Source organism: Simochromis diagramma, unplaced genomic scaffold, assembly GCF_900408965.1.
Source record: "Simochromis diagramma unplaced genomic scaffold, fSimDia1.1 OVJJ01000050.1, whole genome shotgun sequence".
NCBI classification, from domain to species: Eukaryota; Metazoa; Chordata; class Actinopteri; order Cichliformes; family Cichlidae; genus Simochromis; species Simochromis diagramma.
In genome coordinates, this window is record NW_024387188.1 from 492,868 (window position 1) to 520,841 (window position 27,974).

General features: G+C 41.0%; 2 protein-coding genes across 2 annotated transcripts; both read left to right on the forward strand.

The window, feature by feature from the left end:
- The first annotated feature begins 2,588 nt into the window (after positions 1–2,588).
- adssl (adenylosuccinate synthase, like) lies at positions 2,589–11,039 on the forward strand. Its single transcript, XM_040049857.1, has 13 exons — positions 2,589–2,822; positions 3,300–3,402; positions 4,252–4,320; positions 6,301–6,351; positions 6,427–6,493; positions 6,617–6,724; positions 7,154–7,235; positions 7,871–7,997; positions 8,101–8,255; positions 8,670–8,794; positions 8,934–9,031; positions 9,967–10,116; positions 10,229–11,039. The coding sequence occupies exons 1-13, from the start codon at positions 2,589–2,591 to the stop codon at positions 10,279–10,281; spliced, it is 1,422 nt and encodes a 473-aa protein (XP_039905791.1). The 3' UTR covers positions 10,282–11,039.
- Positions 11,040–19,276: 8,237 nt separating this feature from the next.
- LOC120745179 (potassium channel subfamily K member 4) lies at positions 19,277–27,951 on the forward strand. Its single transcript, XM_040049902.1, has 8 exons — positions 19,277–19,457; positions 20,550–20,679; positions 20,972–21,233; positions 24,382–24,496; positions 24,612–24,772; positions 25,308–25,494; positions 26,632–26,774; positions 26,863–27,951. The coding sequence occupies exons 3-8, from the start codon at positions 21,045–21,047 to the stop codon at positions 27,469–27,471; spliced, it is 1,404 nt and encodes a 467-aa protein (XP_039905836.1). The 5' UTR covers positions 19,277–19,457; positions 20,550–20,679; positions 20,972–21,044; the 3' UTR covers positions 27,472–27,951.
- The last annotated feature ends 23 nt before the right edge of the window (positions 27,952–27,974 follow it).

Genomic DNA, 27,974 nt, shown 5'->3' on the forward strand with positions numbered 1-27,974 from the left:
ATGCCTGTAAATTAAACTGGCAACAAGTAGTGCAGATAAATTTAACCCTACTAAAAAACCTGTCATAAATCAGTGATTTCCATATTGGAAATTATATAATGAATGTCTTCATAATATATAATGTGGCAGGGAGCTATATAATGTCCTCTTAATTAAAATACAACCTCCAGGCAAATGCATTATTATAATAATCATCCTTAAACAAAGGATGTTCACTTTTTGAATGCACCGTTGCATCAGTAATTCACTATTTTAAATATGTTGTATGTTTGTGGAACTCTTAAATGTTGTATTGGATATTTTTAATAAATAAAACACAATGAATTCTTATCAGAGAGTTTGTGTGTTCATGACATTCAGCCATCTTCAACTGCTCCTCATAATACAGTGTGAGGCAGTGCACGAGGAGTCTTGTTTGACTTTAACTGAGGTAAAAAGGTAAGCTACCATCAGCTCTGCCTGTTGGCTGCCTGTTTTAAAATTTTAGTTGTAACTTTTAGAGCTCTGCACGGTGAAGCTCCCCAGTATATCTCTGACCTGTTGAAACCTCATGCTTCATCCCGAGCACTTAGGTCTTCAAGTCAGAGGCTACTGGTGGTCCCACGTACTAGGTTTAAAACATGTGGGGATCGAGCTTTTCAGGCACTGGCACCTAGGCTGTGGAACTCTCTGCCGTTGTCTTTACGCTGTCTAGACTCTACTGACTCCTTTAAAAAGCAGATGAAGACATTTTTATACAAACGGGCTTTTAATTAATTTTAACTTGTATGTCTGATCTTACTGTAAAGCACTTTGTGATTTTTATCTGTGAAATGTGCTATATAAATAAATTTTACTTACTTACTTACTTTACTTTTATCAGGGGGTTATGATGCAGTGATGATCAGAGAAATTCCTGCTTAAAAGAAATGTTGTTGTCCCTGTGCTGCACAGTGTTGCACAGATAAGACAGATGTGGGAAGATTAATGATCTTTATTGCCGTTATGCAAGCATATTGCCAGCAAATTACAGTTATACTAACCTCACATGGTGCCTAACACTTCAGCAAGAGATAAATACTGACACGTATAAATTCCAACAAGCATATATTATATTTTTTTCTTTTTAAATACTTCACTTACATCAATAAAATGAAAATGGCTACATTTGCAGTAGTAGAGTATTGGACAAACTGTGCAAAATGAATATATATATTTAAAATATATGGAGGTATTTAAACTTGTACTCCAGAAAATAAACTTCAGTGCACCCGTTTGTTTCTGTTGATAGTTGAACTGATATGTGCAGCAAGAAACTAACAGTGACATGAGCTGGAGTGCCTACTACCACAGTGTTGCAGACTATCCTGACAATCATGCACTCCCCAACAGAGCCATCCCCCAGCAGCAGGGCGCAAAAAGAAATCGACTCACGACCTACAAACTCTCCAGATTCTGAGCGAGCTTTTGTGAGACCTGCTGGAACTAGCTCAGTCCACACAGTCCCCACCCCACAACATAAGGATCCAAAGGGTCTGTGCGAAGCACCACAGCAAGGTGTGGGGGTCTTTACAATATTAGAGTCTAAATGTGGTGGTTGATCAGTGAACTCCTGCTCTTTTGGGGTGGCTTATATGAGGGGGGAATTGTGACACAGGCTAAAATGAATCCAGTGTGAATTTCGTGCTGTAAACTTCTGTATTACTCTCTGTTGTAGTAAAATACCTCTATATTAGTCTTTGGGAAGTCACAGCACAACGAGCCACTTTACAACATCCGCCATTTTGACTTAAGGAATGAAGCAAGCAGCGCACGTAATTTCCAATATTTTCTGACAGCAGTCACACTGAGCCAACACAATATGCTATCTCTTAAACATATGTGTAAGATTTTATTGTGGATAACGTCCAGCTATCCTTCCTGACATCAAACCAACGTTGGCGCGATTTTATTTATTTATTATTTCAACAATGTAAGTTTCCCTGTGGCAGATCAAAACACATGCATGTACTGTCTTTATAGAACAAAAATAGGAACCTAGGTTTGCTGTATTTTTTTTTAGATTTATTATTGCGTTTTTCTTCTTTTAAAAACACAGCTTCGTAGATACTGACAGTGCAACAACGTAAATAATTAATTTAGTCTTTCAGTGTTCTCAGATGACTTGCTCACTGGTGCCCTCTGCTGTGCCTCTGACTGAATTGCTCTCTATTGCAGTTTTAAAAGGGAACTTTAATTTATTACTCAAATTACCAACTGACGAGTTAAATACAATAAAAGTAAAGTTAAAAAAACAGGATACACTAAAAAGAAAATCACGAATGTTGAAAAATAAACCTTTGATAGCGGAAGTGGAGATCAGTGAGTGTGTTACTTTTAAATTAGACACCAAAAAAAAAAACCATTTAACTGACCGACAAGGCGTTTATATAGCAGTTAGTCAGCATAAATTGACACGATAGATAGTGTGAACACGTATGTTTTATATTCAGGGGGAAGAAAAAGTAAAGCTAAAAGAGGATGTCCCGTAAAGCGGAAGTCGAGCACTTCCCGTAGACGAGAGAACGCGCCAATACGATTTTCCGGTTTGCGGGAAGAGGGGCAGCAGCATGGCATCCGAAAGCAGCATGGCTAACGTTAACGGTCGGGAGAGCACGTCCCTGAACGGGGAGCCGGTCGTTAAGCGACCGCGGGAGGGTGTCCCGCAGGAGCACCCACTCAGGACTCCGAAGGAGCCGCAGAACAAAGTGACCGTCGTGCTCGGAGCGCAGTGGGGAGACGAAGGAAAAGGCAAAGTAGTGGACTTACTCGCCATGGATGCGGATATTGTGTGCAGGTGCCAGGTACCAAGCTACGCTGTCGATCTTTTGTCACCTTTTACCCTTAAACACACCCCTTCTTACACTTTTCTTGGGCTTGTTGTGAATATAACGCGGGGCTATGGAGAGCCTCGTCACCGTTTAGCTGCAGTTAAATATTCATGACCGACGTCAACAACCTTGGCTGACCTCCCCGGATGTAGAGCTGCTATGGCGCTAACGAGCACTACTACCTAAGTACTGTCGTTTGTAATCTAATGTGGTGCTTCGAAATCCATACAGTTTTACAGAGTTAGACAAATGACCGTGAACATGACATTAAATAATGGAATGACGCACCTACGAAAAAAAGTGCTATTGTTTACTTTGTTAAAGCCACACAGCGCCTACAGGAACAGGAGCTTTTAACCCTTTGTTCACACTGAACATGTTTTACCACAACACAACATTGTATCGGTCTTATGCTGTGAGCAGGTTATGGATGTTATGTTGTGTTCACAGGGAGGAAACAATGCAGGTCACACCGTGGTTGTGGATTCTGTGGAGTACGACTTCCATCTGCTGCCCAGTGGGGTGCTCAACAAGAAGGCCATCTCATTCATTGGTAAGGACGAGCCTTGAGTTTTGAAAGTCTTGCTGATGGTGAAGCGTGATGAAGATGCCATAACGCATTAATAATCACCTTTATCAGAGTGAACGTCATACGCAGACAGTCTTATCAGTCTGTCTGTTTCACGCTGTTAAGGACATGACCCAGATCCTGTGTTATTAAGGCTCGTCTAGATAATAAAAAGACCTCCTAGGGCGATCGTGGCTCAAGAGTTGGGAGTTCGCCTTGTAATCGGAAGGTTGCCGGTTCGAGCCCCGGCTTGGACAGTCTCGGTCGTTGTGTCCTTGGGCAAGACACTTCACCCGTTGCCTACTGGTGGTGGTTAGAGGGCCTGGTGGCGCCAGTGTCCGGCAGCGCCAGTGTCCGGCAGCCTCGCCTCTGTCAGTGCGCCCCAGGGTGGCTGTGACTACAATGTAGCTTGCCATCACCAGTGTGTGAATGTGTGTGTGAATGAGTGGATGACTGGATATGTAAAGCGCTTTGGGGTCCTTAGGGACTAGTAAAGCGCTATATAAATACAGGCCATTTACCATTTACCATTCCTAGTCAGTGCAGTTTTACAGCCACAGGAATTAAACCATGTACAGTGTGCTGTTGTGCGTCATTCCTCATTCCTCACCTCTTTATTGTATGTTTTGTTTGGATGTCATGCTTTTAATAGCTTTTGTTTCCAGTAGGCTTAGTGTAAAAACAGGAAACTGGGAGAGGGGTGCACTGAGATGTCATCCAAACAAAAGCTGAGGGAAAACATGAGCAGTTTGTTTCCCACACTGGAACACTTGATGCTAAAGTGTATAAGATGAGTTATACGAGGCTTGTTAAAAGTTCAGTTTCACCTTACAGGTAACGGAGTGGTGATACACCTGCCGGGACTGTTTGAGGAGGCCGAAAAGAATCTGCGTAAAGGCAAAGGTACAGTGTCACAGCATAAAGGATCATTTCAGGGTAGATTTAACCCCCCCCCCCCAAAAAAAAAAAAAAAAAAAGATATTTGTATTATTAAAATAAAACTGGGACGTATTGTAAAATGGCATTATATAATATTTAAAAAATAAATAAATAAGAGTAAGACGACCCCTTATATATCTTTGTTTTTGGAAAAATATATATCCTTATTTTGGATTTGAAACGGTGAGATGGTGTTGTGTAATATTAAAAACAACATTGTACTAATAACTTGCTTATTTCACAACCAGCTATGTTAATTAGTAACATTTCTGGCTATAAAAACTGCTTCCCAGAGTGATTTTTTTAATTTATTTTTTTGTAACATTTGCCAGTTTTCAAAATTGCAGATACACAAGGAATGCCATCATTTAGATAATAAGCTGGTATCTGTGATGGTATGAGTATCTCTCCCTATTTAATGCTGAATAAGATCAGCATTAAATGAGATTTCTCAGGAAAGGCCTTGGATGTTGAAGCAAGATGCTGCAAAAGCACATGCTGCATGTATTCCAGCAGCATGGCTTTCAAAGCAAGAGGCTGGGAGATAAAACTGGCCTTCCTAACAGATCTGAAAACATTTAGAGCTTATTGAAATTAGGAGGCTCCAAACTGGCTGACAGCGTTTCAGAAATAGTGCAGTGAACATGTGTGTTGAATGTCTTCTGACTGTATTGAAAGAGTGTTTGCACCACAACTATAAAACAAGAGTAAAACAGTTTCTCGACTAACTCCAGCTCCAGCAAATAGTCTTTTCCTTTGCATCTGTATGATGATTAAACTGGATAAAACTGAACAATGTTTGGAACCATAAATCTGTCATGACAGTCACAAATTTGGGTTTGTGTGCTATTACGATAAATACTCAGGTGTTCAAAAGGCTCAAGGAATGTGTGAAATCCTTCAAAACAGTTTGTCACACCAGACTGAGTCATTTTCACCCTTCCTTAATATTTGGAAATGCTCTAAGGCAAATGAGGAAGAACAGCTGTCCAAAATCCAGTCAAATTGTAAACAAGCATTGTTTCATTATATAAATCATCAGATATTTATTTTACAGGGACTGCAGTCTGCCCACTGCAGAGGAAGGGGAGAAGAGGTGTGCTGCAATATGAAGATGCATAAAAGTGCAGCAACATATATGCCAGTTCTTCTTTAGTTACACTGCAAGGAAGAACAAAAGAAATAAATAAAAGAAATAGTGCAGTGGGTGTCCTCAGTTCACCAATACCCCTTTTCCACTAGTACCTTCTCAGCTCGACTCTGTTTCACTCATTTTCCATTACAATTGAGTACCACTTAATGTGCGGGGAGTCGTTATAGCAACGTAACCGAGAGTCTCGTGATGTCATTTATATGTGACACGAATGCCACAACAAAGGAGCACGTGGAGGCGATGGTATACCTGCTGCTCAGTCTGTGGTTTTTTGTCACGCTCTGTGATCACAGTGTTCTTCTGTGTAACCATTTCACTTGTTGTCAGGTTTCAAAAATGACAGTTTTGATTTTCATTAAGGAGACACTCTCATGACTCTGATGCCACTTACTAGCCAGTTGGTGGCGTGCAGCCTGATGTCACAATTTCGGATTGTCTCAGATTGCTTGGAAACTCCGGCCAAGCAGGTACTAAAAAAGTACCTGGCACCTAATGGAAAACCCTGAAAACAGATCGGACCCGAGTATGTTCGAGTGGAAAAGGCCTTTGAAGTTTACTGAGTGTTAAACGAAGATGTGAGACAGTAAAGTGGTAGCCATGCTCTTGTCTCGCCTTTCACTCTCAACATTTAACATTTCACTAGTTCAGTGTTTTTATGCTTTTAAGCAAATGTTTATTAGTCTTTGTGTGTGTGTGTGTGCGCACGCATCAATAATAATGCAGAAGAAGAGAAAAAAGATGCTTCCTGCAGTAAAAACATTGCACCACGTGAATCGTTGTTTCCTGTGCAGGATTACAAGGATGGGAGGAAAGATTAAAGATTTCAGATCGCGCCCACATCGGTGAGTAAGAGTTTCTCCTCAAAGTTTTGAGTAACACACGTGTTCTTATTGACAGTCCCGTTTGTCCTCCTGTAGTGTTCAACTTCCATCAAGCTGTTGATGGAATCCAGGAGCAGCAGAGGCAGCAGCAAGAAGGGAAAAAGTAAATCAAATATTTTATGACTGTTAATAATAGCATGCAGTATAACAGCATTAAAGACTGGGGATGACTTTGTGTTTAGTGTGCACTTCCTAATAGACTTTGTTGTGTTTATTCGTGCTCCAGTTTAGGGACCACTAAGAAGGGCATCGGTCCTGCCTACTCCTCGAAAGCTGCCCGGAACGGTCTGCGAGTCTGTGACCTCGTCTCAGATTTCAAAGTTTTTGAGGAGAAGTAAGCGCTTTGTTTTTCCTCTACCTCATGTTGCAGTCTTAGCACCTCACCATAACGTGATAACGTGGCCGCCGACAGGAACGCTGTTTAAGTGACTTTGAATCATAGATTGGTCATATGGCAAGTTTAGGCATACATTTTAAGGATTTTAAAAAAATGGAACATCTCACAGACAAAACATGAGGTGTTATAACACATTAGTCCAGTTATTGTCAGTTTATGCAATCTCCTACCAGCAGGTGGCAGCACCCATCTATGGAAAACAGCTGAAAAAGCTTTTATGGAAACCTTATGTAACGTAGTCGTTCTCTCCTGTGTGTCAGGTTAAAACTCTAATGAGTGGAAGCACAGCTGCATAAAGACAGGCTCCACATAAACATGCATTAATGTGTCTAACTAATAATCTGTCCTGCTCGTCATGTTTTGCAGGTTTCGCATGCTAGCGGAACATTTTCGCACCATGTACCCAAACCTTAATGTCGACATCGACAGCGAACTGCAACAGTTGAAGGTGAGATCTGCTTATCACATAGAGGTATTTCATGGTATTATATGGCTCAGGTGTTGGTGTTGGGCCTACATCACAAGAGGAAAAATCACAGGTGTAAAGGTTAATGATGGCTGAATTTCATTTAGCTGCCTGTGTTACTGGGAGTTCTTATATTCATTGTATTCATAGCAGGAAAAACACAGGTGATGTTAACAGGGGTAAGGCTAAGATAGTGGACCTATACCTGTAGTCTGACTATCTTAGCATGTACCGTGCCTGAGTCCCGTCCAGTTTGTTTGATTAGTGTGATAGCTGCATAACATCTTTGTGCATGGCTGTGAGCAGAGTAGCCCCACTCCTCTGCTGTTTAAACCTTTTGTTGTGAGGGTCAACTTATTCAAAGAAAATCAGCTTACAGAGACCGTCTGACCCGACCTCTGTAAACTTTCATCTATCCACAGTTCAGTTTTTTGTTGTCATGCTGTGGCCAGTTTCGATCAGGGAGGGGATGTCAGGGTTTCAGCCATGTTTGCTGGACTTTCATGTATCTGAGAAAAATTATTTCTAATGACAGCACTATAAACGGATTATTTACTTAGTAGTGTAGGTAAGTCTTACAGATTTTCATCAAGTGATATTTTTGTGTGTGTTCTCAGGAATACACAGAGAGACTGCGTCCTCTGGTAACTGACGGGGTGTACTTCATGCACAAAGCTCTTACTGGACCCAGTAAGAAAATCCTGGTGGAGGGAGCCAACGCTGCTCTCCTGGATATTGACTTTGGTGAGCATCTACAGGTTTTTAAATATTTGAGTTGAGATGATGGACGTGTTGTGTTTTGTTTGTTTTGTTGCTTCCTCACATTAACAGGTGTTTTTCTGTTCAGGCACGTATCCTTTCGTGACATCTTCTAACTGCACCGTTGGAGGCGTATGCACTGGACTCGGGGTGCCTCCGTCCTATGTTGGCCGAGTGTACGGCGTTGTCAAAGCATACACCACCCGTGTGGGTGTTGGTGCGTTTCCAACAGAACAGGATAACGTGAGTAAAAAGACACAAATTGGGTTTTTTGTGCTTTAAAAAAAAATCCTAGTTACTTCCTGCAGTTTCTACTGTGTGTCCAATATGGACTGTAATATCATCAGTTGCTCAGCCTCTGTGGTCAGCTGCCAACCTGATGTTACAGACGCATGATTGTGGCCAAACTTACGTCAATTCAGATCCACCAGATTACAGCAAATCCCCGGTACTGTAGAGAGCATGACAGTGGAGTGTGCATGCAGGTGTTACTAGAGATGAATATATGCTTATCTGACTTTCTGTACAAAATAAAGTTATTAGAGCAGGCAGTATTGGTGTGATTGCCTCTTGAAATCAAGGAATATGCTTCCCATTTATTTATTGTTTTTTTCCCCTCTTTAAACTGACTTTGTGTGTCTCTTTCTTGCTCCGCAGGAGACCGGGAATCTGTTACAGAGTAGAGGCAGAGAGTTCGGTGTGACCACGGGCAGAAGAAGGCGTTGTGGTTGGCTGGACCTGATTTTGGTCAGATATGCCCACATGGTCAATGGCTTCTCTGCGTAAGGAACATTCAAACGATTTCAGAATATTTCCCTCGCTGGCTGATGTAATTACTGGCATCGTTGCTATGTTTAGAAGCAAGTTTCACCATGTGCTCTTTGTGTTGTGATCAAAGCTGAACACAAATTCTTTCTGCAGAATTGCTCTGACGAAGCTGGACATTTTGGACACGCTGCCTGAGATTAAAGTGGCCGTGGCATATAAGGTTAATGGACAACCTCTGCCAAGTTTTCCAGGTAGGATGTTCCCAGGTTTTCTAGATCTGTAGAAAAATGGTATAAATGCAACGGTTCGAAAGAACAGTTTGAGCCCAGTTTAGAGCTTAAAGTCAGGATTTAGTGTTTCTGTGACTCAGTAACTTCTGAAACAAGTGTCACAACAATGTGAAAAGATGTGAGGATGTACACGTTCTTCAGAATAGTGCTATCCTTATACATTTGAGTCTAACAGTTGATCGCGTGACATTTTGAAGTCTTTGATTGTTTATGGCTGGTCAGTTATCCAGACCCCTCCACCCAGACAATCACAAACACAACTGTGCTCCATAAAAGGAAGTTGAGATTCCTGACTTCACACAGGATTTGAACAATGCTCTCTGAGGTGGCTGCTCTCTGCTTACATCCATCGTGCCTGTATCTCACATCTCACTTGTTATTCACCTGATCTGCTGCTGTGGCCCTTAGCAGGCTACATTTGCACATTTCCTACTCAGACCACTTAAAGAAGAATATGCTGAAAAGTTATTATAGATTTTTCTTTTCTTCTTCTTTTTGTTAGAGATGCCTAGAAACATATTGCCTACTCCAGCTTTATTGACAGAAATATAATTACTGAAAAGAATCTGGTTTCATGTGAATGGGGGGGGGGGTCTTTATTTCACATGGGTCAGCTTTTTTTTTTTTTTTTTTCCCCAGCAGGAAGTGCAGCATCCCGAGTTTGTCAAAATCTGTTCAGACGCAGCTTTATCGTCTTCATCTCTCTGTTTGTACTGCCAAATAGAAGAAGTTGAATCATTAAGTTAATGAATCAGAAGGGTCTCCTCTGTTTAAAATGGCACCAGAGCTGCACAAAAACAGCACGTTATCATTTCTTTTTGCTCAGTGGGTTTTTGTGGGCCGGTGCGCTGGATTTCCCAGGACCGATTTTTCTCTGAACGATGCTTCTTTTGCAGCAAACATGGACGTTTTGACACAAGTGAAAGTGGAATACGAAACGTTGCCCGGCTGGTGCTGCAGCACGGAGACGGCTCGGAGTTTCGAGGAGCTTCCGGTGCAGGCTCAAAATTATATTCGGTTCATCGAGGACTTCCTGCAAGTGCCAGGTTTGTAAAGAGATACTTTAGTTTAATGGGGATGGAAACTGCAGCCAACGTCTTTGTTCGCTTTGCCAAAACCTGCCAATCGAATTTTGGTCCCTGCGTCTTCTCATTTCAGTGAAGTGGGTCGGAGTCGGCAAGTCCAGGGAGAGCATCATCAAACTGTTTTGATCTCTCCGTCTTCTGCTTCCCCCCGCCTCCCCCCTGCAGTCCTCGACACCAGCTCAGATGATACCTTGAGGTTTTCATAGGTTTACCAGAAGAGTTTAAAATGCACACTCTACCCGGTAGGAATACTTTACCAGCAAAGGTACCTGTGAAGCCTTTTAGTTGCTGCTTGTCCAACACATCCACGGTAATTCTTCAGATATAATTTATGCATTCCACCGATTCTACGTATTAATGAGGGTCTTGATTTTTAAAAAGCTTGTACAAAAAAGTCAATTATTCTTGAAGCCATTCCTTGGTATATTTTTAACATTGGAGGCTAATTTAGCTCATTTGACATCTGTTCACCATGCAGTTATTTTTTTACCTGTAGAGCCACTGATGAACAGGTGTGGAAGCCGTTTGTATTTAAAAGGTTATTTTCCGACTTTGTTATTAGAGGGTGAGCCATGTTGTGGTTGTGAACTTTTCTATTGAGCAATTTTAGATCACTTTACAAGACCAGACATGAATCAATCTCATTTATTACGTTTGTAACATGCGCTCTATGGGGATTGTTGGAATGGACGTATTGCTTTGAAACAATTGTTAATAAAAGAAAAAAAAAAGCATAAATTGACACTAAGCAACTTTAGTTGAAGACATTTTCACATCCACACACAGATTTGCTACGTTAGTTGATCATTTTATGTGTTTGGTCCATCTTGTATGATGCTTACTCAACTTGCTATTAAATAAAAGTCAACAAAAGGAAACCCTGATATTTAGAGTCTTCTTCTTTTCTAATGCAGTGAATTGTTTTCTGGAAGCATGTTTTATTCCAAAAACCTGCTCTGTACAGATCTCAGTATTCCTGATGGTTTTAGCAGACTGAGAGACGAAAGGAGGCTCAGTCTTTCAGCAGCTTCATGCATTTTTCAGTCGGCTGTCACCCTGAAATATTTTTTCTCTCAATCTTTCTTAGTTTGCACCCTCTTTAAGTTGACTTCCTCTACAGTTTAAAAGCTTTTCAGAACGTGGAGGTATTAGATTAGAGTGTAAAGTGGATTCTTTTGCCAATCGATAAGAGGTGTAACTGTACTGGGGCTTCCCAGATATTCAGACTTTCTAATGGGTTAAAGGCCCTGAGCAGGCACACAGGTGTTCTCTGCTACTCTGACTGACATCTCAGGATGATGATGGGGTGTTTGTTGGTGGGAAATTAAATGATTAAAGTGTGTAAACTTAATATTTTGTATCAAAACTAGTAAGACGGATGGGGAGATGCAACAACCCACAATTGATTTTGCCATTTAGAGCAGCTTAACTTTAAATACTGAACCACCAGGTTTCTGATGTTTGTGTTTATTTATTTTTTTCAAGTCTTGTTGTAACTTTAAACTTTACAATTACAAAATATTTTCTTTTTTCTTTTTTGGTTGGGTTTACTGCCGAACCATCGCGCTGTGCCCTGCCCAACCCTAAAGGTGCCTCCACACAAGAAGTGATTTGCTCGTTGAAAACACTGGACATTGAAGGCTCTGGTTGCCTACATAATCCTCTAACCAATGAACTACCAGGTCATATGTCAGTGGGATTCTGTTCTCTCATTGGTCGTCATTTCAGTGACGACCAACAGTAATCTCAACTATTTTTTTGTTTTCTTTTTAAATAGCTAAATGTCATTTCCTTTCTATGGCCTCTGGTCACCATGGCACTGTGGATCACTACCAGTGTGGATGCAGCTATAAGAGAAACCCACCATACAGGGAGTGCAGAATTATTAGGCAAGTTGTATTTTTAAGGAATAATTTTATTATTGAACAACAACCATGTTCTCAATGAACCCAAAAAACTCATTAATATCAAAGCTGAATGTTTTTGGAAGTAGTTTTTAGTTTGTTTTTAGTTTTAGCTATTTTAGGGGGATATCTGTGTGTGCAGGTGACTATTACTGTGCATAATTATTAGGCAACTTAACAAAAAACAAATATATACCCATTTCAATTATTTATTTTTACCAGTGAAACCAATATAACATCTCCACATTCACAAATATACATTTCTGACATTCAAAAACAAAACAAAAACAAATCAGCGACCAATATAGCCACCTTTTTTGCAAGGACACTCAAAAGCCTGCCATCCATGGATTCTGTCAGTGTTTTGATCTGTTCACCATCAACATTGCGTGCAGCAGCAACCACAGCCTCCCAGACACTGTTCAGAGAGGTGTACTGTTTTCCCTCCTTGTAAATCTCACATTTGATGATGGACCACAGGTTCTCAATGGGGTTCAGATCAGGTGAACAAGGTGGCCATGTCATTAGTTTTTCTTCTTTTATACCCTTTCTTGCCAGCCACGCTGTGGAGTACTTGGACGCGTGTGATGGAGCATTGTCCTGCATGAAAATCATGTTTTTCTTGAAGGATGCAGACTTCTTCCTGTACCACTGCTTGAAGAAGGTGTCTTCCAGAAACTGGCAGTAGGACTGGGAGTTGAGCTTGACTCCATCCTCAACCCGAAAAGGCCCCACAAGCTCATCTTTGATGATACCAGCCCAAACCAGTACTCCACCTCCACCTTGCTGGCGTCTGAGTCGGACTGGAGCTCTCTGCCCTTTACCAATCCCGCCACGGGCCCATCCATCTGGCCCATCAAGACTCACTCTCATTTCATCAGTCCATAAAACCTTAGAAAAACCAGTCTTGAGATATTTCTTGGCCCAGTCTTGACGTTTCAGCTTGTGTGTCTTGTTCAGTGGTGGTCGTCTTTCAGCCTTTCTTACCTTGGCCATGTCTCTGAGTATTGCACACCTTGTGCTTTTGGGCACTCCAGTGATGTTGCAGCTCTGAAATATGGCCAAACTGGTGGCAAGTGGCATCTTGGCAGCTGCACGCTTGACTTTTCTCAGTTCATGGGCAGTTATTTTGCGCCTTGGTTTTTCCACACGCTTCTTGCGACCCTGTTGACTATTTTGAATGAAACGCTTGATTGTTCGATGATCACGCTTCAGAAGCTTTGCAATTTTGAGACTGCTGCATCCCTCTGCAAGATATCTCACTATTTTTGACTTTTCTGAGCCTGTCAAGTCCTTCTTTTGACCCATTTTGCCAAAGGAAAGGACGTTGCCTAATAATTATGCACACCTGATATAGGGTGTTGATGTCATTAGACCACACCCCTTCTCATTACAGAGATGCACACCACCTAATATGCTTAATTGGTAGTAGGCTTTCGAGCCTATACAGCTTGGAGTAAGACAACATGCATGAAGAGGATGATGTGGACAAAATACTCATTTGCCTAATAATTCTGCACTCCCTGTATAATGTTACCTACCAGTCCAGTGCCAGGGTGTGGTGTTAGACTCAGTCTGCATGTCAGCTGCATTGCATAGCATTGCCTATATCTCCATATGGCACCACAAAATTATCTGGTTCAAAGTTGGACACACTGGTCACACTGTGGTCCATGCCTTTGGGAGGGGCAAAAATAAATTCACTAAATCACCCCAATTTTTCCTACCGAACACCACAAAATAGTTTTGAATTCAGTGTTGTCTTGTGCTCTTATTGGCTCAACAATTAATTATAAATTTCTGCAGTTAATTATGAATTTGTTGGAGTGATTGTTTCAGATTTCACTGCTTTGTTTTCTATTATACTTAAACCCATAACAATATGTTAAATACTTAACTTCACAAGCTGGTAACGGATGAATTCCTGAACCACAGTTTACAATCGGTACATAAAACTACACGAAGACTTGATTTCTTGATGCTGCTATAAAAAATGAAAAACATCAGTCTGTTGCTGATGTTTGTCCTACTTCTGCACGTTGGAAGTGCATCTTCCCTTAAATTACTAAAATTGCAAACGTCTGCTAATCAGTCAATTTCCAGTCTAAGAAGTCCCTGCATCATCAAAAATGCCAGAAAGTGAGCTTGCAGTAGATGCAAGGAGGCTTAATTGAAAATAAAGTGCTCATAATAGCAGAGTAGTCCTCCTCCTTTCTGCCCCCTTCCCCTCCCTCTCTTTTGTTTACCACCACCTTCCTTTTACATGTAATTGGGAGCACATTTTACATCAGGTCAGTCAGTTTGAGTGTTTGTTGCCTCCAATGTTTGTGCCTGGTTCCCGCTTCCACTTCTCCCGCTGGATGGACCTTTAATGAATTCACCTTCAGATTACCAGATCACACATATAACTGAAAGGACACTTATAAGCACTGGTCAGCGAGAAGTAAGTAACTTATTTGCATGATGACTTTAACTATGAGAAATAACATGAATTGTTATGAATTTTTGATTCCTGCGTAACTTCTCAGAGGAGTATATTTTGGGAGTGCTTTTTCCGTCACTCCCTAAAGTTAAATAAAAAAGCTTTTCCAGGTATGATTTATGCAGGAGGTACATTTTAGGGGAGCAACTCCTGATTTTCGCAGAACTCTGTTTACCACTGAATTCTGCATCTGCATTTCTTTCCCCTTTCCTGTAAACCCACTTCTTACTACGTGCTGTCATGATTTATGCAGTTGGAGTAATAAGACACCTGTTTCACTGCAGTTGGACTGTGTTCAGATTTTGAAAAAAGGAGACAGCAGCTCTCACGCAGATTGAATTGAGGAGCTAAATGCATTTAACAGTTTATTTGGTGAGTGCGCGTAATAAATCCAGTGCTGTTGCTCAGCACGCACAGATCGAGTACAAAGTATCTGCTGGAAAAGATGGAGACAGACTTGTCAAGCTTATCTCACTTAGCATAAACTCCTTAGACGAATGCATCTGAATACATTACGACATAATGCACTTGTCTAAGGAATTGCTATCATGCTGTAATATATATTCACATTCTTTTGTCGCTTAAACTGATAACCCAGCTGGACTAAGGTGTTACTTAGTGTGCTTTTAGTAATCACTGATTAACATTGATTCATATATTACACCGAACTTTATTATCAGTAACATGTACATCGTACAAAACTAGTAAAAAGGTGGTGCGCAGTGTAAAATGTAAATGAATCCAGGAACTTTTCTTTTAAAAATTGCACATTAAAGATACTCTAAAATGTTGCCTTGCAATTTATTTTGTTTAATATTTTCTGAATAGTGTTTGTTTAAGTTACAGTTCATCTTCTGGGTTGGTTTGCTCGTTAGACATAGGTATTATTATAGATGTAATAACATGTAATAACAATTTTTTACCAAAAACTAATGATACATTCTTTTACATTTTTATTTTATTTCAGTTTTCCAAGTATTTGAAAATCATTTGAATTTAAAAGTTTTCAAAAGTCTGGTTTTTATTGTTATATCTGTGAGCTAAGATATTTTTTTTACATCTAGTTGTAGTTTTAGTTTAGTTTTAGGCAACTGTAATATCATTGGAATTAGGTTTTTCTGCATCTACTGCACTGTTTAAGAGCCATAATTGCATGCATTTGCATACATGGCAGGAGTAACCTGCACATCTGTGAAGGCACCAGATTCTCTGTGTGTTTGGCAAAAATCTAAAGCCATTCCCATTAAGTTGCGGTAAAGTGACAGACCTGAATGAACCGATTATCCTTTGACGTTTAAAAGTTTCACATTTTCACACGTAGTGCTATAATGACCTTATAAATTCAGATTAACATGCCACCATGTTGATACCCATAACTCTGACTGGGGTTTTTGGTTCTAACACCAAGAAATCCTGGATGTGTCAAATGTTTTTTGCAGTGCATCCCTCAGTTGTTTGCTGTGAATCACACAGTGTAAATAAGCGAGTAAATAAAGCAATTTAAATAAGACAAACACCAGTCACAGAGTTCTTTGAAGAAGTATTGATAAAATCAGCCCACACCAAAAGGAGAAATGGACAGGCATTTCACTCAGCTGTTCTTTTATTGATTTAAAAAAAAAAAACTAACTAAAAGCAGGTTTGCTAAAAAGTAGTTGGCATGAAACAGCAGTACACACAATCACCACTGACCACCACGGCAGTTGGCTTAGGTGGTCAGTCCCAATCTTCTCAATCCCAAAATGTTTTTTCGCCACCACCACCCCACCCTCAGCTCTTCAAATCTCTTTCCCTAATTCAGCTTTAGCACACAGCAGCACAGTGATCTGTTGTCTGGTTGGATCTTCAGCATCGTTCAACTGTCCTGAAGTTTGGCTTTTTGCACCTGTAGCTGTCGGGGACTTCAGCAGACTATCAGCATGGCTACCGTGGTGAATTGGCAATTTTTGCCAGGGCAGTATCTCAACCTGTGTAGGATCAGCTGAATTACTATTTCAAAGGAACCCTCAGCCTAACCCTGGAAAATGGAGGTGGAAAGATCGCAGTGAATCTGTCCCTAAATTTCTTATGATAACGTACTTTAGACTTCTGGTTAAAATGAATTAGAAGTGTAGGATTAGATGTGTTGGATTAATTGTTGAGTGGTAATCTTAACTGCCCAACCGGTGAAAACAATCTTCATGTCCTCCTGTGTGAAAAACAGCAAAACCGTTCATCAGATTTAGTGTTAGATGATTAAATAAGGTTCTGGTCACTTTGACACTTTTATCCAGATGAGAGCGATCGTTTCCAGGATGGCAGTGCCTCCAAGCGTTAGGTAAGAGTGGTCACTGAGTTATTTACAGAGCATGAAATGGTCTGTTAACAAATCTCAACCCACTTTAACACTTATGGGACATTTTTAAAAAATAATTAACATCCAGTTAAACAGTTCTCCCCACCGACTTCATTAAGACGCCAAAAAAAGGAATATCTTTTGAATGAACGGTGATAAAATTCTCCAGCACAATTCCAAATAATCCTTCTCAAAACACACTGAAGCTGTTCTGATAGCTCAGCGCTTCATTAAGACACTTTATGCTGTCATATAATTTTCTGGACATTTTCCACATTTCAAAGCGGTGTCAACATCAAAACTATTAGTTGAAATATAGTTTTTTAAAAATACATAAAACTGCTTAGACTGCATAAAGATCACGTTAAAACAAAAATGTTTAAGGTATTTGATTCTTCAAATACCTGTTCACTCTTTTTACAACAGATTGTTACTTCACGTGGTTTCCCACACACCCTGAGCACAAGTTGGCTGCTTTTCCTGCAATCTGTGGCCCAACCCATCCCTAACCATGTCGTTTGGGATTGCCAGCTCTCCAGCACTCTGCTTCTTGGTAAAATAGCTCTTCCAGAAACTCAAGTTGTGCACTGCTGAAGAATAATGTTCCCACAAAGCAATTTTTTTCTACAAACTTTGTGGGATGTTACATTCAGGAAATTGCTTTCAATGGCCTTCAGTTCTGAATAAATCATAAAAGTGTCTTTAGCAAAGCGTCATGGGAGCCCATTTTGATCTTAAGTGGGCCTGAACATTGAAACTTTCTTTTCTGTCAGTGTAATCAAGTTTAACTACACATTTAATCCTTCAGATATCTTAATGTAAGACAAATAAGTGCAATGGTATGTCTCAGTTTTTCCACATAAAGAAATTCTGCTTGACTCAATGAAAGAAATCTGTCATCATGACTCTCTGAGCTTAAATTGTAAGCAATACATCTGTAGTTCTAGTTGGTATAGTGTGGTAATGCCCAGGGGAGTGGTCTTTATCAGTATCAGTATCCGTAGCAATGGCTGTAAAACCTGTAAAAATACAGTAAAACGTCCAAAATAAATGCCCTCCTTAATGTTTTCCTAAGAATGGGCCAGTGGCCCAGACTGGAGTCTTTGCCGGGTCGATTCTGATGAACGCACAAGACTTAATTGACATTAAGTGACATGTTGAAGTGAGCAAAAATGTGCTTGTTTAGCATGTAGTTAATACACATGTGGACCCTACAAAAGACTCCAGCTAATGGAAAACCGTTCCAGGGTAAGGCACTGTGAAGATTTATTTATTGTTTTTGTGTTTCCATGGGTGCTTTTTGTGTCTTGATATCTTCAGTATTGTTCTGTAAAAAATTACAAAAACATAAAGGAAATACACTCGAATGAGTAGATCTCTCCAAGCCTTTGATGAGTACTGTCTAAATCTGGGAAGATGGCAAAGTGAAAAGCTGAAACAGAGGCAAACAAAACTTTCTGCAGATGTATTCAAATTTAAACTGAACTTATTATGCTTTGCTGGAACTTTCTGTCATTAATAATAATAATAATAATATTTCAGAGACATAAGCTCATAATGAACATGCTCAGTTTTTCAAACTACAAGGTGCAAGTAAGCGCTCCAACATTTTTTCCCCATCTCTATGCATATGATGTCAGTGAGAATGGTTATCATCCCTAATATGGTCATCTTAGCCACACCCATCTGCCACTTAAGCCTTCTGTTTGCGAGGGGCAGCCAATCAGAAGAAAGTTAGCCACTGTCCAAACTGGCAAGCTGAGGAGCTACACCAAGGCCCGGTATTAGTAAATCATCCAAAGCTACTCTTTCAGATACCAAGAATAAAAGTATAGAGCTGGAAATGAGTGTAATAAATCACCTATAACACCCATCTTCCTGATTTGGGGCGATGTATAAAATAACTCCAGGACTCGTAAATCTGCAACAGCAATGTGTTGAGCTGAATGTTACTCTGGATGTCTGAAAGTTCACTTAGTTTTCTTAGAAAGAAACCATATCCCCAACCCTGTAAACACACACACAGAGGGAACAGCAGCAGTTCTTGCTTGTGAGGAAGACAGGTTATTGAGGGTTGGGTGAAGGGTGGCTGAGCTGGCTTCCCGCTGCAGAGTTTGCAGAGTAACACCAATCAGATAGCAATAAATCTTAAACATTGATCCCACAGAGATACAGAGGTAGCTTTGCAAAACGTGGGACTTCAGCGGAGGTTCTTCTGTAATGTGCTCATGCACAGGAGAAATGTTAAAATGACAAAATAAAGCAAACGATCCAAACTGCATCATGTGTATGCGGCACGTCTGAAATCTTTAAAAAAGACACTGAACAAGCTGAGTCTAGCTTCACCACCATCTCCGCCTTCTCTCTCTCTCTCTGTCTCACTTCACTTCACTCCCTCACTATCTATATAAAGTCAGTTTGACTGAGTATCTTCTGCTGTGTGTGCACTCAGCACTAGCCATCATTCTCACACACACTCACTCTCACACACACAAACTCCCAGTATGCAGCTGCCCGAACTCCTGAAACGCTTTGCATGAGGTGGCCGTTTCTCTGGAATCTTATGATCCTACATATTGAGGTAAGCACACAGAGGCCGGTCAGTACCATGAATCTTATGGACCCAGAGGGACTCTAAGTGGTAATAAAATGGTATCACTGTGGATGGATAAAGCTTAGCTGCTGCAGAAGCACTGCTGGGACTTAATGCACAGGATAGAACAACTTCCTTCTGTCAGCTGGTCCATAATCAGTCTGTGCTATAGTCTTATATATGTTTACGTTGAATAACTGCTTTGCTGTGATCAGTGTTTAGATGTTCTTTGGAGTAGTGTAGATAAGTATGTTCTTTAAAGAACTACAGTTACACGGTTACTCACATGCACCTTTGGATATTTGTTCTATTTTACTGACTGTTTTACAAATCTATGAGATTGTATATACAAACCAAATATTTAAGGTAATTTTATGCTGTTAAAGGATGTGCTTCATAAATACTCCTGATTGGAATGTGTTTAATTCAGTAAATGGACTGCCCCCTTGTGTAGTCCTAGCAGCTGTAAAAGTCTTCGGAGCCCAAGTGCTTTTTGCAGTCATAGTGTGACAATTTATTGCTCTAATTTTGGATCCAATCCAGCGGACCTGCTGACTACAGCACCACAGTCAACGAACTTCAGAGGATGAGAGCTTCTTTTGTTTTCCTTTTCTGGCTTACAGACCAGTAATGCAAAATGAATAGCAAGTGGCAGACTTATCAAATCCCAGTGATAAAATACTACCTTCTTAAATAATTTCCTAAACTTCCCAGAAAGTGTCTGACATATCTGTTGGTTTTTTAGTTCCACCGCTGTTCCACACCAGCACTGTAACTTTTGATCAACATCACCTAAGGGAATAAACCAAATCATAATTCTCTAACTTTCCATCCAGTGCTGGAAACCCCCCTTTTTTGGGGGTCATCACTAACTAAAGGCTTCTGTTATACATATGTGTACAGATGATGTATGAAACAACAACAACTGCACTGCCACACCTCAGGGCTTTGTTTCTTTGTCATTGATCCTTGGCACTGACAGCTATGTTTTTTTAAAGGAAGTGAGCCCTTTGCTCCTCTTTACTCATTTGAAACTAACTGCTGAATTACACATAAAAATCTGTCTGTGGTCCCGTGTAGTGTCCCCTCCTTCAGAGTGTGAGGGGGACGGGCTCCCCAGTGGTTACGGCTCTAGGGACTCCATCCTCAGAGCCAGCACAGAGAGGGACTGGAAAAGACGAAAACGGGGGCAACTAAGGCGGCTTAACAGGTGAGCACCACTGTTATGATCGCATCTGTTTTAGCTATTCATGACATGGATCGCTTATCTTTTATAGATACTCATGCAACATCTGTTCAGTTAAAGGCAGGTCACAGAGCAGGCTTTATGTGCTGGATGTTGCATTCAATGTGTGTCAGCAGAGTGGTGATGACTGAGTCCATTTAATGCCTGCTGTGGACCTAATAGTCTGGCTGCTGCAGGCGTGTGGGCAGCCTGGGCTGCTGTCAGGCTCCGTAGTCAGTGTGTAACCAGTCTACTTGTGTGGTTGCTGATATTTCAGCTGCAGCAACTCCAGCGCTGAGGCTGGCAGAGAGAAGCAGCAGCCAACGTTTGGACTGAGTGGAGGTGCAGCCATGCGCTGCTCCACCCTGCTTGCCATCTTGACGGGGGTTCTTCTTTACTTGGTGCTGGGAGCTGTGGTGTTCCGTGCCCTGGAGGCTCCGCAGGAGGAGGGCGTGCACATGAAGCTGCAGGACACACGCCGGGACTTCCTGCTGAACTTCTCCTGTGTCGACTCAGACAAGCTGGAGGTTCTTATAGAGGTACAGAGAGGAGCCATTCACTATCTGGCTTTTATTTCGAAAATGTAAAAATTGTTTCTGTTTCTCTTTTACAATCTCCATCAGGTACAGCGTCATATTGATTGCTACGATACAATACTAAACAATAAGACACGAAACGATACGATACGATACGATACTACATGACACGATATTACCTGATATGATACTGCAAGATATGACATGGATGTCACGACATGATAGGATACTACCAATCAATGAGAATATATTGCAATAAAAAATTTCATAGAAAGTATTGGCTTAGATAAAGTGCGAACTTATTGAACATTCAGTTCTCAGACTTTAAGGGAAATGGGCATGAAAATATCCGAAAGACTAAAAGCTGTGATCCCTTTAAATATGACATGTTTGTGTCATTTTGTCAGTAATCCTGACAAATTCTGTGTGTTGCTGCTTTAGTGTTATAGCGACTTCTCTTGTTGCTTCTAACTAAATCGAACAGCATACAGCAAACTTTGAGTTACTGAAACTACACATTTTGCATTCAAAAAGTGACTCTAGCTTTGCCCAGCTGCTGCTTTCTGTTAATCATATATTAACAAACTCCAAACAAGTGTCATGATGACCTCTGATGCCGACTGCCTCTCTAGCTAAAAATACACTTTTGCTGAGTGCGTGACACATACCTGCTTCATGTTTTATACGCACTGGCTGAGTTTGTGGATCCTTAGGATGATCATTCAGATGTGTAATGTGTTCAGTGGAGCTTTGCTGGTGACACAGTGCAGCAGCACAGCACGACGACTATGAGCCAGATAACAGGTGTGGTCAGAGCAGCTATGCAAGGTTCCTTTCATGAGTGTAACTGCGTGACAGCTGATCCACAGATGGGTAGAGCGTTGGCAACCTAGCTGTGATCCTGAGACGCTTGTCCTCACTCTAGAATGAACATTGTAAATTACTGTTTACGCTTGCAAAGCGATCTACGCATGAACTCGGCGACATTTGGGAAAAGGTTAAAGGGATCAAAGGACACTGAAGCACGCAATCAGGTCTTGTTGTATTTTGTGTTTATTTAGAGGAAGCACATGAGCGATTAGGTGTGTCTTTTTTCTAAATATCCAAATGAATAGGTGAACACAGTAAGAAGTCCAAGCTGAAACACTTTCTTGTTTCTCTACTTGTAAAAAGAGCATTTGACAATTTGCTTGATTAAAATCATGTAGATACTAATATATTGTGCTTTTAAAAAATTGCACTCATAATATGCAGCCAGTGATGTGATGATAGCTCCTGTTTGGTTCCATCAGAAAAAGAAAGAAAGGATTGGGATGGTTTGGGTGAACTTTGCACCTCAGTGCACTTATAGAAGTGGGGACACAATGCACTTAATGTCGGCTTACACGAAAACTGCTATTGAGCCACTGTGGATCATGTGTCACCGAACTGATGTTACATTCAGATGTTTCATCTTCTAGTTGCAGTTTCCTCCTCAAGCATCCGTCACATAGCACACCATACTTTATCAAAGATCATGCTATATTTTCTACCAGCAGATATTGATGTGGTTGATCATGTGACATTTATTTTATTGAAGAATTTATTAAACAAAAGTATCATTGCCTTGATGTAGGCATGTTGTGTAATTGTCTAATGTTATTTTTGGACACTGAAAGAATTTTCCGGAGGTCTTCAATTCAGGCAAAATTTGTGCAGCTACTTTCTGATTCGTCACTGTAAATGTTTATCTGAAAACCTTAGGGAGCTCTTCAGATCTTGGCAAGATGACACCACCGTACCAGATAGAGCAGCAGACTCGAGATGTCAGATTTAAATAAGAGCTTCAGCTGTCCCTCCGTATAGACGTTCTTATCACTGCCAACCCCAGATTCTAAATTTATGGATTTGAAAGGCTAATAAATAATGAGGTGTGCTTGGTGAACTTTCTCCACGTGACTTTTTTTTCACATGGTCTGGCTATCAGTGCAGGGTCTCCTTTTGTATATCAGTATAAGCTGAGCTTAGATAAGCGAAATTACAACTTTTACAGCTGCCAGTTTGTACGCTGAAATTAAATAAATATAAGAATATAGATAAATATTAAATCTTTCAAGCAATTCATGAAGTCAGTGTGACAACATCCCCTGGCTCAATTTCCTTCTTTATGAAGTTTTGCTGGTTATCTAAACAATCATGTGACATTGACAAATGATTGTCAATAATAAGCAGATTAATTAATACTTCTATATCATATACATTTGATAGCATGTAAAGTATGAACACCATTGTGTTTTCATAGTTGCCGTTTGCATGTATGTTGTGTATTTCACTACATCTGTGAGGGAATTGTGTCATGAAAACCTGAACCTCTCACTTATGGTTAGCATTCCCAGGAAGTTTCTTGAACACAGTTACTAAGGATTATATTTCTGGCTCCAAATCATCCCTTTCTGCGGTGCACAGAGTACACAGGCTGAGACTCAGGTGCGCATGACTAACCTCATAATTTGCCTCTCGCTTTTAATGTAACTTGAGGAGTAAAAGTAACCTAATTATCGTATGCCAAACCCTCTGGACACAAAACCTCACTGCAGTGTCTTCCTGTATCCACTAGAATGCAGGTAAATACATGCAAAGTCAGAGCTCACTGATACCCGAACAGTTACAGCACATATCTTGTAATTACAGTGTCACTGATTTGATTCCTACTTCAAACCTACTCTTTTAGTCAGTTGTCACTGCACAAATAGAATTTGAAAGGGTGAGAAGTTCAGTCAGTTTCTGCTAATCTGTTGGGACAGACGTGCTTGGCAGTAGACATTTCTACAATCTTCAATCTAAACTTTTAATTGATTGGTTTTAATGATTTCTGCAGAGGCCAAGTTAATTCATAACCTCATCATGCTTAGGTTTATGTTCCGATAATTGAATCAGGGAATTTGATTCTGTGCTGTAAGCGGTTCGATATGCCCGGGACAGAATGGAGCCGTCACAGCTGCTCATCGCTGCTAACTTCCTGCTTTTGATCATGACAGTGCATTTTGTACCCCGTAGCAGGGATGGGTTCATTCATTCATGTGTTTGTTAATGCCTCTTTTCCAGTGAAACATTAATTATTGGAGTGTTTCATCAACTAAGTACTAACCTTCCCCCCACTGTCCCTTCCCAGGAGGTGGTGGAGGCCACTGGAGCAGGTGTGGATCCCATAGGCAACGCTACATTTGTCAGCAAATGGGATCTGGCCAGTGCCTTTTTTTTCTCAGGGACCATTATCACAACCATCGGTTGGTGTCCAGCTAAAAGTCCTTGTTCATTAAATTTAATTGCATGATGGGACTCATTAATTACATCTGAAGTCTTTAAACAACTGCTCTTCTACCTCTGATCCCACATGTGCAGGTTTTGGAAACATTTCTCCCAAAACAGAAGGAGGGCAGCTGTTCTGCATCTTCTATGCCCTGGTGGGAATCCCAATGTTTGGTATCCTGCTTGCTGGAGTGGGAGACCATCTGGGTACTGGGCTGAGGAAAACTGTCGCCAAGATAGAGAAGCTCTTCCTGGTCAGAGCTTCAAAAAATATTTAAAATGTCTTCTTTACTGCCACTGTAAACATACTTATCCATAGATTTTATAAATAATAGATGGATCTAACATTTGGGTCTGAAGAGTGAAGCCAATGCCTTACATCATCTAAAGCCTACACCTGTATTTGAAAAGAAGAAATTGGTCTCAATTGCATAGAAGCGTTTGGTTCCCTTCATCCAAAACATTTATGGCCTCAGTTGATGTTATCAAGTCTTCTCAGACATAACAAGATTTTTATTTTGTATATTTGGGGTCCGATCAGTGTCAGAAATGTGATAAAATAGGATAAGATTCAGAGTCGGCATAGCTTGGCAGGCTGGTTTCTCAGTCAGACCCAAACCTCGTTCATGACGTCTGGTTTCAAAACGCTAAAGAGGAGATGGCGAAAAGACTGAACTCAAGGCTTAAAAAATGACTTCACAAAGAAATGAGTGACATCCCGTCACCACGTCCATCTTTTATATACAGGCTATATATTCATGGCACTAATTGGTTATCCTTTTCTGACAGAAATGGCGAGTTAGTCCCACCATCGTGCGTGTGATCTCAGCTGTCCTGTCCATCCTGTTGGGTTGCGTGCTCTTTGTTGCACTGCCAATCTTCATTTTTCAAGAGGTGGAGGAGTGGACCCTGCTGGAATCAGCCTACTTCGTGGTTATCACCTTGACCACAGTGGGGTTTGGAGACTATGTTGCAGGTATATAATCAACCACCCACGCTGGTTTGCAGTGGTGCACACTGAATAGGAAAGTGGAAATGGAAAAAGGCCATCTGTCTCAGTATTATTTTAGTTCAAGCGGTGGCCCTTTATCATTCTAGCCAGTTACAAGAAATGGCTTTGGTCTCTGTTGATAGTTCCTCCCTTTATAACAGCTTGATGGGAGGTGATCCCCACCACCCCCTCACCCCCACCCAATCCATGTGTTTTGATACTGTCAAAGTTTTTAAATGGCTCCTTCTGCTTGTTCTGACATATTTGATTATTATAAAACTTTATTACTGATAAGCTGACATTTGAAACTTTGATGCTTTTAGAGGCGGACTTTATTTCAGTACCGGACAATCAGCTGTGCTATTTATTCGAGAGCAGTTCGTCGTGTAAATTGCGCAATAATATGTAACTAAGGCTTTCGACAGCTGGAGGAACAAAACACCAAAAAATACAGCATGACAGAGGCGGCAGTAGGAATAGGCTCCAGCCCCTCCATGACCCTAAACTAGATAAGTGGGTGGGTGGATCTGGTGTCAGGTTTTTCTTCAGACAGTCAGTGCTCACCCTTACTTCATGCAGAGAGGACAGGTTTATTTCACCCCTGAGGTCACATCAGACCACCAGTATCCAATAATTCAATGTCACCCAATAATTAGTCTGCAGGATTTTTTTTGTGCTTGTTTTTGTTTTTATTTTTATTAAGATGAGATCCTTTCCACTCTCCACACCCTGTGCACCACGACTGATGCCCATAGCCTGCCACTAGTGTACATCCTGCTTTATTAAGCTCTATAAAAGTAATGCAGCTGAAACACAATCATAGCTTCCAGGTCATAGTTTTCTTTTTCGTTGAAGGTATTGATCTGTTGATAAGTAGGAGCTATGACTTAATTAGTCATCCATAAATATAGCTGTCAGTCGTGGTGCATTAAGTTCACTTAGCGTGGACAATGTCGTAAATTATTTATGATGATTTTCTTCACAGATGAATTATTGATTATCTAGTCTGCTATCTTAACAGTTTATTTACTCCATGGAAATGGATGGCTTCATGGGCGGATGTGTGAATGCGCTGGCCCCTTTTTACCTCCTGCTTCTGTACAATGTGTCTTTGTGTCAAAGGGGATTCAGGAAAGGAAGGCAGCGACCACTGGTACAAACCCTTGGTGTGGTTCTGGATCTTGTTGGGGCTTGCATACTTTGCATCTATCCTCACAATGATTGGTAACTGGCTCCGGGTTCTTTCAAAGAAGACCAGGGCTGAGGTACTCCTGTTCTTTTATGCCTGTTTTATCACCTGCTGTCTCCACTACTTCCTCTCCATCACCTCTGCTTTCATCCTTTTCCTTTCAGATGGAGGAGTTGCGAGCCCACGCCACTGACTGGACTCAGAACATCCAAAATATGTCGGTGGACTTTCGCATGCCAGGAAAAATCGATGACCCCTTTAAACGGCGTAGGAGAAAGCGCCGCCACGGCCCTCGAAGCCATGGTCACAGTGTATCAGCTAACGGGGTGCCTGAGGGGCAAGAAGAGCAGCGTGAGAGTCAGGAAGAGTCTGGGTCATATTCTTCTTCATCATCGTCCTCCTCTAATGAGTCAGGGTCTGGATCGGAGACAGATTCTCAGGCCACTCAGACGGAGCGAGTCCCAGAAGAAAAGCCTGCAGAACCCAAACAGGAGGAGGCTCCTCCTGACCCCCACCTGTCCCAGCCTCTGGACTACTTTGGTGAAAACCTTGCATTTATTGACGAGTCCTCGGATACTCAGAGCGGCAAACTACATTTGGATCCCCTGCTAAATCCAACAAAGCCCAATCCCCGTCAGCCAAAAAGGAGACGCCACAGAAGGCCAGTTCCTCAGAGGAACCACAAAAACAACAGCCCCAACAGCACTAACAAGAAGGAACCCAATAGAAACCCCAGATCTGTTCCAGATTTGCCACCCAAGCCTTGTGAATGATAGCAAATGTATTGAGTCTCGTTTGACAGAGGAGTTTTAATTGTAGAATATATAGTGCCTGCATACAGACATTCAAGATAAAAACAAGATGTCGAAGCCTTAGCCACGTGTGGTTTTGCATTTAATGTTCTTAGCATGTGAGTGTTTATGCCTCCCTTAAAGGTGATGAAGAGATTTTCATGCCAGTGTTCCCTTTACTTGCTGAGGAGTTACTGCTCTCTAGTGGGCCAGGACTGAAGTGCAGTACGACTCTGTGAACATGCTTTATAGTAGTCACGATAAACTTTATACACCAGTGTGCTGAAGAGAGGCTTCTCTGATCTGTGACAGTAACTACTGAATCCCTCCAACAAATAAACAGGTACTCGAGATCCTCTTGTACATTTTTGGTATGTATTGAAATCTTTTTTAAATCCTGTAAACTGCATTATATTTAGATTTTCATGGCCAAATGCATTGAATTCTATTGCACTACATACATCTGCCTAATAAAGTTGTTTTTA

What these genes read in the sequence shown, in the direction of transcription:
- adssl (XM_040049857.1), top strand. Translation starts at nt 2,589, where the DNA reads ATGGCATCCGAAAGCAGCATGGCTAACGTTAACGGTCGGGAGAGCACG. An exon ending in CAGCAGCAAGAAGGGAAAAA is followed by an intron (nt 6,494 to 6,616) that starts GTAAATCAAATA and finishes TTCGTGCTCCAG; the next exon opens with TTTAGGGACCACTAAGAAGG. An exon ending in GGACTTCCTGCAAGTGCCAG is followed by an intron (nt 10,117 to 10,228) that starts GTTTGTAAAGAG and finishes TTCTCATTTCAG; the next exon opens with TGAAGTGGGTCGGAGTCGGC.
- LOC120745179 (XM_040049902.1), top strand. Translation starts at nt 21,045, where the DNA reads ATGCGCTGCTCCACCCTGCTTGCCATCTTGACGGGGGTTCTTCTTTAC. An exon ending in AGCTGGAGGTTCTTATAGAG is followed by an intron (nt 21,234 to 24,381) that starts GTACAGAGAGGA and finishes GTCCCTTCCCAG; the next exon opens with GAGGTGGTGGAGGCCACTGG. An exon ending in CAAAGAAGACCAGGGCTGAG is followed by an intron (nt 26,775 to 26,862) that starts GTACTCCTGTTC and finishes TTTTCCTTTCAG; the next exon opens with ATGGAGGAGTTGCGAGCCCA.